This window comes from Alexandromys fortis, unplaced genomic scaffold (assembly GCF_014885135.2).
Source record: "Alexandromys fortis isolate MF-2015 unplaced genomic scaffold, M_Fortis_MF-2015_v1.1 scaffold_76, whole genome shotgun sequence".
NCBI classification, from domain to species: domain Eukaryota; kingdom Metazoa; phylum Chordata; class Mammalia; order Rodentia; family Cricetidae; genus Alexandromys; species Alexandromys fortis.
Genome location: NW_026067997.1, coordinates 5,025,111 through 5,038,724, shown reverse-complemented (window position 1 = coordinate 5,038,724; position 13,614 = coordinate 5,025,111). Strand labels below are relative to the sequence as shown.

The window sequence follows — 13,614 nt, the reverse complement described above, 5'->3', positions numbered from 1 at the left end:
AACCTGCACATAGTGAGCTGAGAGCTGACAGTGTTGTAGTAAGGCAGCTTTTGAAACAATGACACTATAATATCCAGACACCCAAATGAAGAAAACAAAAGTTGGCCTGAACCTCATATCTCACATAGTCTCTTACAAAAAATGGGCAATAGACCTAAATGTGACAGAATAAAAGTTACTGAAAACTTAGGGAAAATTCTATATGAAAGAGGTCATAAATATGACCACTAAAGCACAGACCATAAAGAAAGAGAAGTCGGACATTATATGAACAGTGAGGCACTATGAATGAAAAGAAATAAAATAAAAATTAAAAAATTAAAAGCATGAGAGAAAACTGGCAAATCTGCTCTAGATCATATAGAGAATTCTGAAATCTCAGGAGTCAAAAACAACCTAAAAGAAAATGGGCAAAGGCCAGAAGGCAAGCACAGGACACACTTAAAATGACAGTTCCCTTTCAGAACAGTAGCGACACAGCTGGAAGGCACCAAGCAGGAGTTAGTGCATCTTTGTACACATGTTTATGTTTGGTGCAGCTCAACCCTCAGGTTCAGTGGGAACAATGTGGCGTAGATTCAAACACTCCTTTCCTTAGGAAAGATGCACATGAAATCAGAAAAAGTATATGAAAGCCTACCATAGACCAGACATCAGATAAATCACAAATTAAGTTTTATTAAATACTATATAAAATCACATGTCATTTTGACTTAATTTGCTTCTTTATGTATCTTAGAATCAATCAAATGTGACTAAGATGATTATCTATTTTGAGAGGTTAGGCACAGATAAGTAATATGAGACATGATTAAAGTCTATAAATGCTACACAGTATTTTCAGTATCTAACACATTTAATGCAGAAAAGACCAGTACTACTTGAGATTCAACTGATATCCCGGGAACAAAGCTTTGAGGACCAACGTGTTTGGTCATAGCATCTGATAAACAGGGACCAACACGACCACAGAATTAGAGTCTGAGTCTATCAGTCCTCCAAGTATGGTTGTGGGAATACTGTGTCTACAGGCCAAACATCTGCATGAACACTAAGACATTTATTTGTTGTGGAATAGAAGATTTCTTTATCTATCCAAATATGTTGCATCTGTTTGTGTTGCAGAATAATTGTTTACCTATGTAAAGATGTGCTGCTGTTTTACCTTGCCTGCCTGAGGCACCTGATTGGTCTAGTAAAGCTGAAAGGCCAATAGCTAGGCAGAGGAGGGATAGGTGGGGATGGGCAGAGAGAAAAGGGGGCCAGCTAGCAAGAGGCCAGCCAGCCAGCCAGCCAGCCAGCCAGCCAGCCAGCCAAGGAAGAAGCAGGAAAGAAGGATGGACAGTATGTAGGTGAGAAAAACAAGCCTCAGGCTTGCACACAGATGAATAGAAATAGGTTAATTTAAGTTAAAAAAAGCTAGCTAGAAACAAGCCCAAGCTAAAGTTGTGCATTCATAATTAATACCAAGTCCCTGTGCCATGATTTGGAAACTGGTGGTCCAAGAAATTCTGCTACATTTATTTGCCACTTTCATTTTCATTCTTTCATGAGCATATAGTGACATCTTAAAATTACATTTATTTATTTGTGTTTCTGTGTCTATGTATGTATGTTACTTGCTGCATGCATGTGGAAGTCAGAGGATGTCTTACAGAAGTTGGTTCTATTACCATGGGAGTCCCTGTGACCAAATTCAGGTTGTCAGGCTTGGTGGCAAGAACCTTTCTTTACCTGCTGAGAGTGTTCAGAGTATGCGATGTGGAAGATCACAACATTGTAAAGCGCACATGGGAATCTACCTGCTGCCACCATGCTAGACTTTAGAGATTAGAAAGGAGTGAGGCAATGCCATGCTCATGAAATCTTTCTGCTTTGAGGTTATAACTGCAACCACAACAATGACCAGGATAGCAAAACACCCCTCAGGGTATGACAATGACACTGGTATCTTGGCAGTCACCAAGAGCTTCCTAATTGGACTTCAGGTGTCTTCAGCTGGAAGGAAATCATGCTTGGAACTGGAAATCTAGCCAAGAACCCATGGCCAATGACTTCATGGATCTTAAGGGAGAATCTTCACCACTTTACTAAACTACCATGATTCCTAACTACATTCTATATACTTATCCTTATAAGTAGATCTCTCACTCCTCACTGAAGAAGCTCCTCTTTGCAACAGAAGCAGACAGACAGACAGACAGACAGACAGACACACACACACACACACACAGAGAGAGAGAGAGAGAGAGAGAGAGAGAGAGAGAGAGAGAGAGAGAGAGAGAGAGACACTTGGGGCTTTAGGTGGACCCAGGAAGGTTGAAAGCAAGAGAGGCATATTACAGAAAACAAACAGTTCTAAAGGGTCAGAGCTCAATTTAGGGAACAACACTTGCAAACATCAGTAGCACCTGGTGGGTAGATGTGCCTGCACCCTCTAAGATTCATTTCCCTGGCCTCTTCGTGTCCTGAAGCCAGCATTCACGGTAGCCTGCCAAGTCCTTGTCACCCAGTCTTGATTGTTTGTGCTGGCCCGAAAATCCCCTCCAATTCTTGGCCCCTGTGCTCTTCCTGCCTACATGTGACCACCTGCACCCTCTTCCTGTAGATTCAAGAGGTTTCTAGTGAAGAGGGCATGGCTCTCCTCCCTCTNCACACACACACACACACACACACAGAGAGAGAGAGAGAGAGAGAGAGAGAGAGAGAGAGAGAGAGAGAGAGAGAGAGAGAGAGAACAGCTGATCACCAGGGTCCAGCACCAGTGAATACATTTACAGTGTAACTCCTGAATGTAAGGCACAGGGAACATTGTGACAGAGGGCCCAGAGACTGTAAGGACCAGAGAATCTGCAATGATACTGTACCACCTAGAAATGACAGAGAAGCTTCACCCAATACGGCTGCCTAAACAAGACTTGAACATGACAATACCAAGAGATATGCTAATGGGGAAGGGAAAATCTCTTGCGGTGGGGGCACTTCTAGACAAAACACTACAAGCAACTAAGGAAAAGGGAATTAGTCTTTCCCAAAGATGACCCTAATTGGTTATCCATACCAAGTAGTCAGCCCTTAAATTATACTCAAACAGTTAAATGTACTCAGTAGGTTGTATTTATATTTATATATTAATGCAGATATGTAGCAATAACAATTAAAGAAATAAAGGCCATGAATTGGAGGGGGCATGAAAGTGAGGGAACATGGGAGGGGTTAAAAAAAGAAAGAAAGGGCTACTTACGTTAACATATAATGGGTTTAAGATAATCATTTTAAAGATATTTAAGCCTTCTTAGTTTTAACTTCTAATAAGGCAAGCACTGGTAGTAATACTCCATATAAAAATCTCTAGGGTCCTGAGACCAGAAATTAGAGACCTGCTGACAGCCAGCACTAAAAAGTGATGAGAATCCCCAACGTGGCTTGTGTGTGTGTACCAAATTGTTACTCAGGGCTGGCAATCTCCTGCCTGTATGAAGGAAAGACTATTATCAAAACATTTACTGATTGTCACTATACCCTTCATTTACTACATGGCTGAACTATCTACAAATAATAGTATGTAGTGAATATAAAATTCATCAAATCTTTACCAGATAAGCAATAAGATGAAGTTAGTTCAAAAATGTTGCTTTATGATACAATCTGACCAGGTGAGTCTGAAGGTCAATAATCATTTTCTAAAAACATTTGCCTTATTAAAAATTCACTACTTTGGCTACTCAGACAACTGGTATTCATTACTTCTGTACTGCTAACTCCAGAGGAAGACTTTAAAATTTTTTCAAGTCAAATCTTGGCTCACAAAATCTAATCTCTAGCAGAAACAAACTACAACTGATGTATAAAACTGTTTTTTAATGCAAGCCAAGATGTGGCAATAAAGTAGAGAGGAAGAAGAGCAGACCCTAAGGTCCTAACACAGGGCTAGCCTGGAAGGACAGTTTTCCAGAGTCGAGACGAAGAGAGGACAGGGATGAGGCGCTCGGGAAGAGCAGCAGCGCTGAAACTTGTACAGTTTTATTAAAAACAGAAGCAAACCAGACCATAAGTGTATTTTCATTTTTACCAAAGCAAAGCATGTCTTTTAAAATGCTATTCACTTTCACTAAGGCCAGCAAAGATCCTTAATAATTCTTGAGACCTTAACTGTCCTAAGGACAAATCTGAATTGATGTTTACTTGTGAGTACACATTGGAATGACATTTGGAGAGGGACACAATGAAAATACTTAACAGAGGCCTAACATGGACCCTCACTGACTAAGCAATTCCAGTCTTAGGAACTGGGCAGTGAAATAGTTATAAGGAGATTTCTTACAGTATTGTTCATAACATCAAAACCTGAAAACTGGAAAGAACCTGAACATACAACTACATGGTCAAGTAAACCTGTTCTTAACCACATGATGGAATATTACATAAGACAAAACGTTAAAATCATACAAAAGTTATATAAGCAGTAGTTCCTATATATTTCTGAAGGAAAGAAATTAGGTAGAAAATTAGACATTTCAGTTTTGTTTAAAACATGCATGCATAAACATGTCTGGAGGGGTTAAATTAATTAACTATATACATGTACATATATTCATATACAATGTTAGTACAGTTTTATACATTCTACAAACTGTACATATAAATTAGTATTTATGGCATTTATCTTTGAGTTTGTAAATGAGCTTTATTTACTTTTTTGAAGGGTACAACACTTGTTTTTCTATAGAAAGGAGTCTTGCTTCTGTAATAATCATTAAAGTATTGACTTGAGGTAATGCAATGTTAGAATTTTTGAATCCTTACAATATGGAAGGCTGCATATACTACAGAGGAAAGTGGTACAGGAAAGGGATGGAGAGAAAAGAAGGATGTGGGCCACCGTATTATTTATTGCTTTATCATGTGTATTTGCTGTTCAGTTTTAAGATAACTTCAGTTTAGCAACCTGGAAAGACATTTTCAAGAGAACCTGCAAGTTCCCAGTGGATATCTCCAGGACTTCAGTTGGCTCTCACAGGTTAATATTTCTGTGGATGAAGCAGGTGGCTTAAAGAAACAAATGTCTCTCCACTGCCTTTTCAGCTACAGCTTCCGTCTCTCTAGCCTTGTTTGCGCTAATCAAGCTTTATCTAGGCAAACTCAAACTGGCATACTGACTCCAAGCACACGGTCATATGAGTCCTCTGGCTGATGCCTGCTGCCATGTGTCTAAATCGTTTTATGAAACGCATGCTTGAAGAAGGGTCTTACAGCGCCATGAGTCTGATGCGTGGGACTAAGAAATATAGTACCACAGAGACCACTCCACCTGCTCAACCTGAATCTGGTGCCATCGCTGCCACCAAAAACTGGCAAAAAAAAATTGACAAAGAAAAAATTCTAGTAATTTAATGAGAAATTTCTATCATGCACTTGAGCTTCGTCTACCAATAACACATTTTAGATGCCTTGCTAGACAGTGGAGTCTGGGAATAATTATCAAAACCATGCACACTGTTTATAATAGACTCCTATTTCTTTTCTTTCTTTTCCCCTCCTGCTTTTTTTTTTTTTTTTTTTTTTTTGCATGAAAAATAGAATGCTGCTGAATGGTACCCAAATGCCTGTTGTATACCATGCCAACACAGCAGCTCGGCCAAAAACGTGAATAGAATGGTTTGCCAAGTAAAAGAAAACATAACAAATTGGTAATGGTTTCTATCTTGACAGAAACTGAAAATGATCCCTCAATGTGTGGCCACTCATGTGGACACATAAAAATGTCTTAGAAGCAATCATTTTACCTCAGATAACAGACCCTGACAGAGCCATACAGCATACTGGCTGACTTTCAAGTCTCAAAAAATCGGCAACCATGACCTACAAAACAGTCTGGGAACCATGTAACGTATGCATAACATACACGCATATGCCATGTACTCACAACATTTGTGTAACTTGTTTTGAATATAAGACCCCTTTCTTGGGTAGAATTCACGCTTATGAGAGAGACTCTAAACCATCAGTGACCCAGTGAAGCTGAGCTGACCTCTTTGTGAACAGAGGTGCTGCTGTTCTCATAAAGCTACAGAATTCCGTGATCTGCAGCGCAATGCAAAGGCCTACGTAAGGACACTGTGCCTCCTAGAAGATTCCGCCTAGTGCCTTCATCCCTAGAGATAGTCTCCCTAAGATGCTACGTTAAGCATACCAAAAATATCCTGGAGGTATCTAGCATACAGATTTGATCTTCTGTTTAGAAGACAACAACTGGAAGGAAAAACAAATGCCCAGGACCAGCTGGTGACCACTCTAACTTCCTGCACCACAGATGGAGGATCACCCAACATCACAGACCACTGACCACCTCCCCCCAACCCCCATTTACGGAAATTTTCTGATTTAACTTTCTAATGAGAAGATTAGATGGAACATTGATTATATGGTCAAGTCCTTTAAAAAATAGGAAGTGACTCTTTTGAAAACACATAATAAGTATCTGAAGATAAAGAGTAATTCAGGACTATCAAATACTGAACCAAGGGGCTAAGAAGAATCTTAGGAAGTTAACTGATCTTGCCAAGTAGAAGGTAAATCTGACTCCTGTGGGTTATGAGTTTTGAATGAAACTTCTGGGGTTTGAATTGGATGGTGACTTTCCTGTTCAATAAAAAGTGCTTAGATGGCTTCTACAAAGGTTAAGAAAACGGAATGGGCATCAAGCTGCTCTTACAAAATGCCCTTCTCGATGAGTTAAGTGTAAATGAATCAGAAACACATGGGTCATATTTCCTTAAAAACACACAGACAGATTCAAAAACAAGAGGAACACGACTTGGCAAAATGTGTGTGTGTGCATGTCAGCTGACCCTCAAATAAATACTTGAAAGGTATTTTGAGACACTAAAAGAATTAAAAATGAAACGAATCCTGTCGAGTTACATAAAGACAGCGTGTTCTTCTATACAGCGTGCACTTGTCTCCATGGGTCATCAACACTTGTGGAGCCCTTGGCACAGAGCTACAGGAGTAGCCAGCTTCTGCCTTCCAGCAGCTTTGAATTTGTGTATAAACACTATATAAGTACCAAAACTGGTTACAAGAGATCAAGGATTTTATAAGATTGGCATCATAGCCCAGATTCTTCGGAAACTATAAGTTAACGGAGAACTATATAGGTATTTTTCAGGATCCAGGAGTAGGTAGGCTTCATTCCATTCAAGCCATTTTCAAGTAGCCCTATTGGCTAAAGTTACATTTCAGTTGCAAAGTCTTACTTGTTTAAATGTTTTCTTAATAAGTGTTTTTATGGCTTTTTAAATGTGTGTCCAGCCCTCTTCCTCCACCCACTAGATTTGTGAGCGCTCCACAAATCTTGCTGACTGCTTTCCTAGAGGATGGGAGTGTTGAACAGTTTGAAACAGGGGAGATACTGTTGGCAGGGAGCATGGGGCCATGATTCTAGTTTGGGGTGATGGCACACGTGACAGTCCAGAGGCTCCAGAGGGTGAGTCATGTGTGGGGGGTACTATATGGTTGGCCCGTTTCAGATATTCCTGAGCCAGAGTCTTGTGGGAGGTGGAGGCAGGAAGGTGTGGGGAGGCCTAATATACTGCATATGAAGTCAGCTTGAGGACAGGGCTATGATAAGGGAAAACACAGCTTGACTGCTTTTGGTCTTGGCTTACACCTTCTTCCTCAGACTAAGATCAAGTTCTAAGCACAGGGCACATGCATGTCTTTTCTTTAAAAGCTGAAAAGTACCTAAAGATAAAATTAATCATGTATGTGTTCCTAGGATCCTGTAGGAACAGGAAGTTGGTAGGGAATATATTACTAAAATAGATGACTGAATTCTAAAATATTTGTGGGAAAGTATAAAAATATATCGATTTACTATCTTTTGTTTGCTTCCTGGCTGTCTAACATAAATCTTATCTCTCTTTTTTTTATAATTTTAAAAATTATTTAGGGCATCAAATCTTTCTTACACATTTGTTTCCTGGCTCACACAATGCTGGCATTAAGTGAATGATTGGGGAAGTTCACTTATTCTGCTTTGTAACTGAAATGAAGTAGATGGATGATGAGGCCCTACAGTGCTGAGAGTAAAGTTTGCTGTAGTGGAAATACCCCAGGGTCTTTACTCTGAGCCACTTGCTCGTGGTCAACACAGAGAAACCCACGTCCTTACCATCCTTCATCATCTTCCACGTCTGCCTCAGGAACACTGTTTTCAGGCGTTTCAGTAATTGCTTGAGTGAGCTTAGATTTAAACTGGCTCAGCAGTGCAAGGGTCTGGAACGACAATGAGATGCCAAACTGTTGATAAAGCTCATCTGAAGAAAGACATTCAATAGAAAAAAAGTATCTTACTTGGACGTAAGACACAGGTAAATGCTAGATTTTTTTTTTCTTAAATAAAACTGGTTTCAGGGTACAGTAGTGGCATTGGTAAATCCCAACACTGGCATCTTTCCTTAGAGACATTTCAATATTTTCTGCTCCAAGACTTAAATGTGCTCACACAGACATTCTCACTCTGTAAAATATATGCTCATTAGCAAGTTTTTAGAGCTTTCCCAACAGAAGAGCAAGTCACCAGCATAAGGTGACTCAAATACAGGAGAGAAAACATCCACATTGGTGGGGAGAATGGATGAACCCAATAACTGGTGGACTGCGGGGAAAGTGATATAACATTTTAAGGAAACTCTTGACATGTCTTAGAAACTGACGTGAAGCCTCTCATGCAGCAACTCCAACCAGAGGACACACTTTAAAAAATAATCTGAGGCCAGAAAATGGCTTGTGCAGTAATATTCATCTACACAGAACATAAATGATTAGAGAAGGAGGCTACGAGGATCTCAGTAGGCATTTTTTTTTTTTTTTTTTTTTAAAGAGCATTACTTTGGATTCTTAGTTTTCTCTTAGCCTTTGTGGGCAGGAAGTAACAAATGGCTACACCTTTGTAATCACATCTTTTCCTGGCTACAGTTGTCAGTCTTCTGACATGTGAACAGAAAATATGGGCTAGGGATGACAGTTTTCTGTTGTAGGTCTTAAAGAGTTTTTCCTTGTGAGGAGGAGGGATGGAGCACGACCTGCCTGTAAAATCAAGGGCCTAATGAGAAGTTTGGTATTTTAGTTCAATTCCACCATGAAGGGCAACAGAAAGAAAGATTTGTTTTATCAAGTGTCACATACCACCCCCGGCAAGCTGGCCAGCTTCTTCTAGCTCTTCTTACCTGCTAACTTTACAACATCACTGCTTTAAAACCATTGAGAAAATTTCTTGTAACAAAGAGGGAAATCATTGGAAATCGATTTACAGATCAAACGCTGTAATATCAGGCAGCACACTATTTCATGTCCAGCATGTGACTCACTGGGCTGGAAGACGGCCTCACACTGTCCTCCCACAACCATGGCTGCTCCATGGACCACAGGAGGCACTACTCACTGCATTTCTGAAAACACGGGGCTTTAGGAAGCTCTTGTACTTGACATGAGCAGACCAGCTGATATTTCCCAGTTTCAAAGTTTTTTCACATAAATATCTGGGAAGAACTTTAAAACTTGGATCCCCATGAGTGGCCAAGGTCACGGCATTCCGCCCCGTACATCTTCCTCTTCTCCAGTGCTTTCCTGGACGCGCAAGCAGGGAGAGAACAGAAACAAGCACTGAACTGCACGTGGACGTCAGTTCTGAAGTTACCTGATCTTCCCGGGAAGTTCCCTTCTTCGGCTGTTGCTTCCTCAAGGCCTCGTACTTCTGCTTTTCTCGCCTGTACTCTGCAACAGCACCATCCGGGGCAGCCTCTTCCTCTGCAGAACAGGAGCATAGACTCAGTGCGGGAGCACAAAGGCCTGGAAGTCGTTACACACTCAGCTCTCCAAATAGTGAGCTCTAAGTAGGGCTTGTTTTTCCCCATTAATTAAAACAAAACAAAGCAAAATTACAATATAACAAGATCTACCAAAATCTATTATTTTTTCTCAACTACAGAGTGATTGGCACCGAATTTGTTAGATTTTGCAGTTTTTTCTATACTATACCATTTTGGTTTTCTTTTATGTACTCACTTAAAGTTGACTGTAAAGTAATTGATTTTACTTTAAAATAATTTAGATTTTTCTAAAATTCAACAGTACTACTTTACATTGCTTCTTTCCTTATAATATGCATTTCAAATATTGTTTGCTGTTTCAATTATTCACCAACTTTGCTCCTTCCACAGTTATAACAAAAGCAAACTTCAGCTTGATGATAAACAGGAAATAAATGAGCAGGTAGCAGGTCAGTTTGCTTCTCAGACTTACACTGCTGTGGCAGAACTAGCCTGGCATCTGGGATCTTCTGCTCTGTCATGTTAGACAGTCAGTTACATTCATCTGCCTTTTTCCAACAGGAGAATTTTGTAAAATTCTAATGATAATGAATATCCTCAGAACTAGCCAGTGTTCAATATGAAAGACAGTTCCTAGATTTCAGGTACAATCCTTCATTTGTGGTGATGGTGCGGGAGAATTGTCTGTATTCTGTCAATCATGTTTTAAAAAAAACACTGATTGGCCAGGCAGGAAGTATAGGTGGGTCAACCAGACAGGAAGTAGAGGCAGGGCGATGAGAACAGGAGAATGCTGGAAAGGAGGAAGCCCATTCCTCCCATTCCTGCCCAGACTCCGAACTGGCAAGATGTGAGCTGCCCTGCTGAGAAAGGTACCGAACCGTGTGGCTAGCATAGATAAGAACAATGGGTTAATATAAGCTACAAGAGCTAATATGTAGCCTGAGCTAATGGGCCAATCAGTTTTATAACTTATGGAGATCTCTGTGTGCTTTTCTTTGGGGCTTGCTGGCTGTGGGGTACCGGGCGTAACAGAAAACCTCAACTAGCAGGACCCTCATGTTACATGGTGAGAACTTTTTTAAAAATGGGAATATTGATAGATGTGTTGAGTTGCCATTGCTATAACTAAGTTAATATTTAGCCATGCATTCCTTCATGAATGAGCTCTGTTAGCACGGGTCAGATCTCGATTTCACTCATAAGGAGTGCTTACAAAGTAGACTTTAAGAATACCAAAATAAAGTAACCCCTACCATGTAGCAGGCTGCCCTCAAATGTTAAGATCCTCCTGCTTCAGCCCCTCCAGTGGCTACAACTACAGAGGCTTGCTACCACGACCATCTTCAGTAAATATATTCTTTAAATTGTGCATATGTAAAGGAAGCCTTATATATCAAAATCTAAAAGTCAGCAATAGATAAATTTAGGCATATAATAAAGAATTCTTATAAAAATTCTACAGCTGTGCTGGCTAGACTCAAAGCCTCCAAATAATTTAAAGAATAGTACTAACATCATCTTGGAATCCAGTAATGACTGAAGTTTTAAAGAAGCTACATTAAGGGATACTTTATATATATATAGTGAAATTCATTCAGGGTACACAATATGGTTATGCTGGTATTGTTTGTAATGTCTTTTTCTACTGCAATCAATATTTTCTACTGTACAATAACCTTCAGCCTTAAGAAAGTATCTGAGCATGTGTCTCTCATAGTATCTGAGTGTGTGTCTCTGATAGTATCTGAGCACATGTCTCTGATAGTAGGCCTCTTGCCCTCTTCAGACAACAGTCATTTTCTGCATCTATAGTTTTGGATTCTAGAAGCACACATAAGTGAAATTATTCTGTAAGCATCATTCATGTCTGACTTCTTTCACTTATCAAATATGTCCACATTGTTGGGTAATCCTTTACATAACTGGATGGCATTTCACAATATGACCATATTCTAATTTATTATTTTTTGGACTAGCTGAGTGTCATCTGCACTCCTTTTGTGTTACTGTCACACTGGTTTGAAAAGAACATACATCTCCCTGCATCATGACTCCTGGTGAAGCAGGACACTGAGCTGTCCTCCTTCCCAGCTGTGTCTAGAAATGTATTTAACATTCTAGTGGAGAGAATGCTTTCTTCTTACGGTTCCAATTGTGACTTTCCTGAGGACAACTGGTAGACTTTATTGATCATTCATATAGCTTCTTTTGAACTGCCAGTTCAAATAGTTTGTTCATTTTTGTTTTGATAACGTATTAAAAGTGTAAAAAAAAATATTCCAGTATAAGGCCTTTGTCAGCATCTCTTCTGCAAATGACTTCTCTTAGTCTATAGTTTATCTTTTTATTTTTTTGAATATGCCATCTGCAGAGGAGAAATTAAATTTTGGTAAATGGCATTTTATTGTTTTTTTTTAAATACTATATGCAATCTCTCTCTCTCTCTCTCTCTCTCTCTCTCTCTCTCTCTCTCTCTCTCTCTCTCTCTCNCTCTCTCTCTCTCTCTCTCTCTCTCTCTCTCTCTCTCTCTCTCTCTCTCTCTCTCTCCGAATTGTTCACTCATTCCAGGACTGCATTCGTTCTTTCTTTGGTGTTTTTTCTTTACATTATACAGTATAAAAGTAAGAAAGTTTTACTCTATTCTGATTGATTTTGATCAACATTCGAGGTATATTATCACTATGGCTTGAGGAGGCCGATCTGTACCTTCTCTCTATGTACTTTCTACTCCTTTCATTACAAAGACAATTTGTTCTGATGGAGGGAACACAGGCTACTTTGAGCAGACTCTAGAGCTACTTGGAGTCTGGTTGTGATATGGACCCCTGTATGGGTTTAAATATGGAAGTATTTCAGTTTCACTTTCTCTGCATTTGCCACGTTCTAAAAGGTAACTTTAACAAATCACTTTATCCTTTCCATATTAATCTGACAATATTCTTTATATATTTCCTAGTGATGATAATGAAAATATGGGCATGTAGTATAGATATAACTGAACACGCTGCCCTGCTAATATCCCAATATTGTGACACCCAGTCATCCCTCCTAAATGTATGTTCATCATACATAGTTTCACCGAAGTGGAGTATAATGTAACTGGTGGTGTTAATGGCAAGTCTCTGACAAGTGAGTGAGTCACTCATGAATTCTAGGATTTCTTAGACGCATTCTCTTTAGTAATAGTAAGTCAAATTAAAAGGACGGAAATTTATATTGCTAATTGATAGGTTGCAGAATCCATTTTATTGTGAAAAATGTTACAGATATAGTTGGATAAGACTGTGGGACTTCCAAGAGCAATGGCACTGGGTTTTGATCCTACTGCACGTACTGGCTTTGTGGGAGCCTAGGCTGTTTGGATGCTCACCTTACTAAGCCTGGAAGGAGTTGGGAGGTCCTTGGACTCCCCACAGGGCAGGGAACCCTGACTGCTCTTGGGGTGATGAGAGAGGGGGAGTTGATTGGGGGAGGGGGAGGGAAATGGGAGGCGGTGGCGGGGAGGAGACAGAAATCTTTAATGAATGAATAAATTAAAAAAAAAAAACAAAAAAAGAAGAAGCTAGAGCGAACAGGCCAAGCAGTAATTTAATTAAAAACAACAACAACAACAAAAAACTGTGGGACTTCTCACCATTACTTAAATTATTCCAGGTCAAACAACAGCCATCGCTCTCTCTCCTCTCCCCCCTTTCCTCCCCCCCCCCACCGGCATCTAAGTGTGGTCTCGAGCATTTCTTGCACTTATCCCCTGTAACTACATCCTTCTCAGGAA

At 39.8% G+C, this 13,614-nt stretch overlaps 1 protein-coding gene across 2 annotated transcripts in view; it reads right to left on the bottom strand.

The window, feature by feature from the left end:
• Cwc27 (CWC27 spliceosome associated cyclophilin) overlaps positions 1 to 13,614 on the bottom strand; it is a 168,966-nt gene that overhangs the window by 17,973 nt on the left and 137,379 nt on the right. For both annotated transcript variants that reach the window (XM_050160369.1, XM_050160370.1), the window contains exons 12-13: positions 9,704 to 9,813; positions 8,177 to 8,280 (exon numbers count right to left, since the gene is read on the bottom strand). In XM_050160369.1, the coding sequence (XP_050016326.1) occupies positions 8,177 to 8,280; positions 9,704 to 9,813 (214 nt within the window). The remainder of the gene's footprint in view (positions 1 to 8,176; positions 8,281 to 9,703; positions 9,814 to 13,614) is intronic.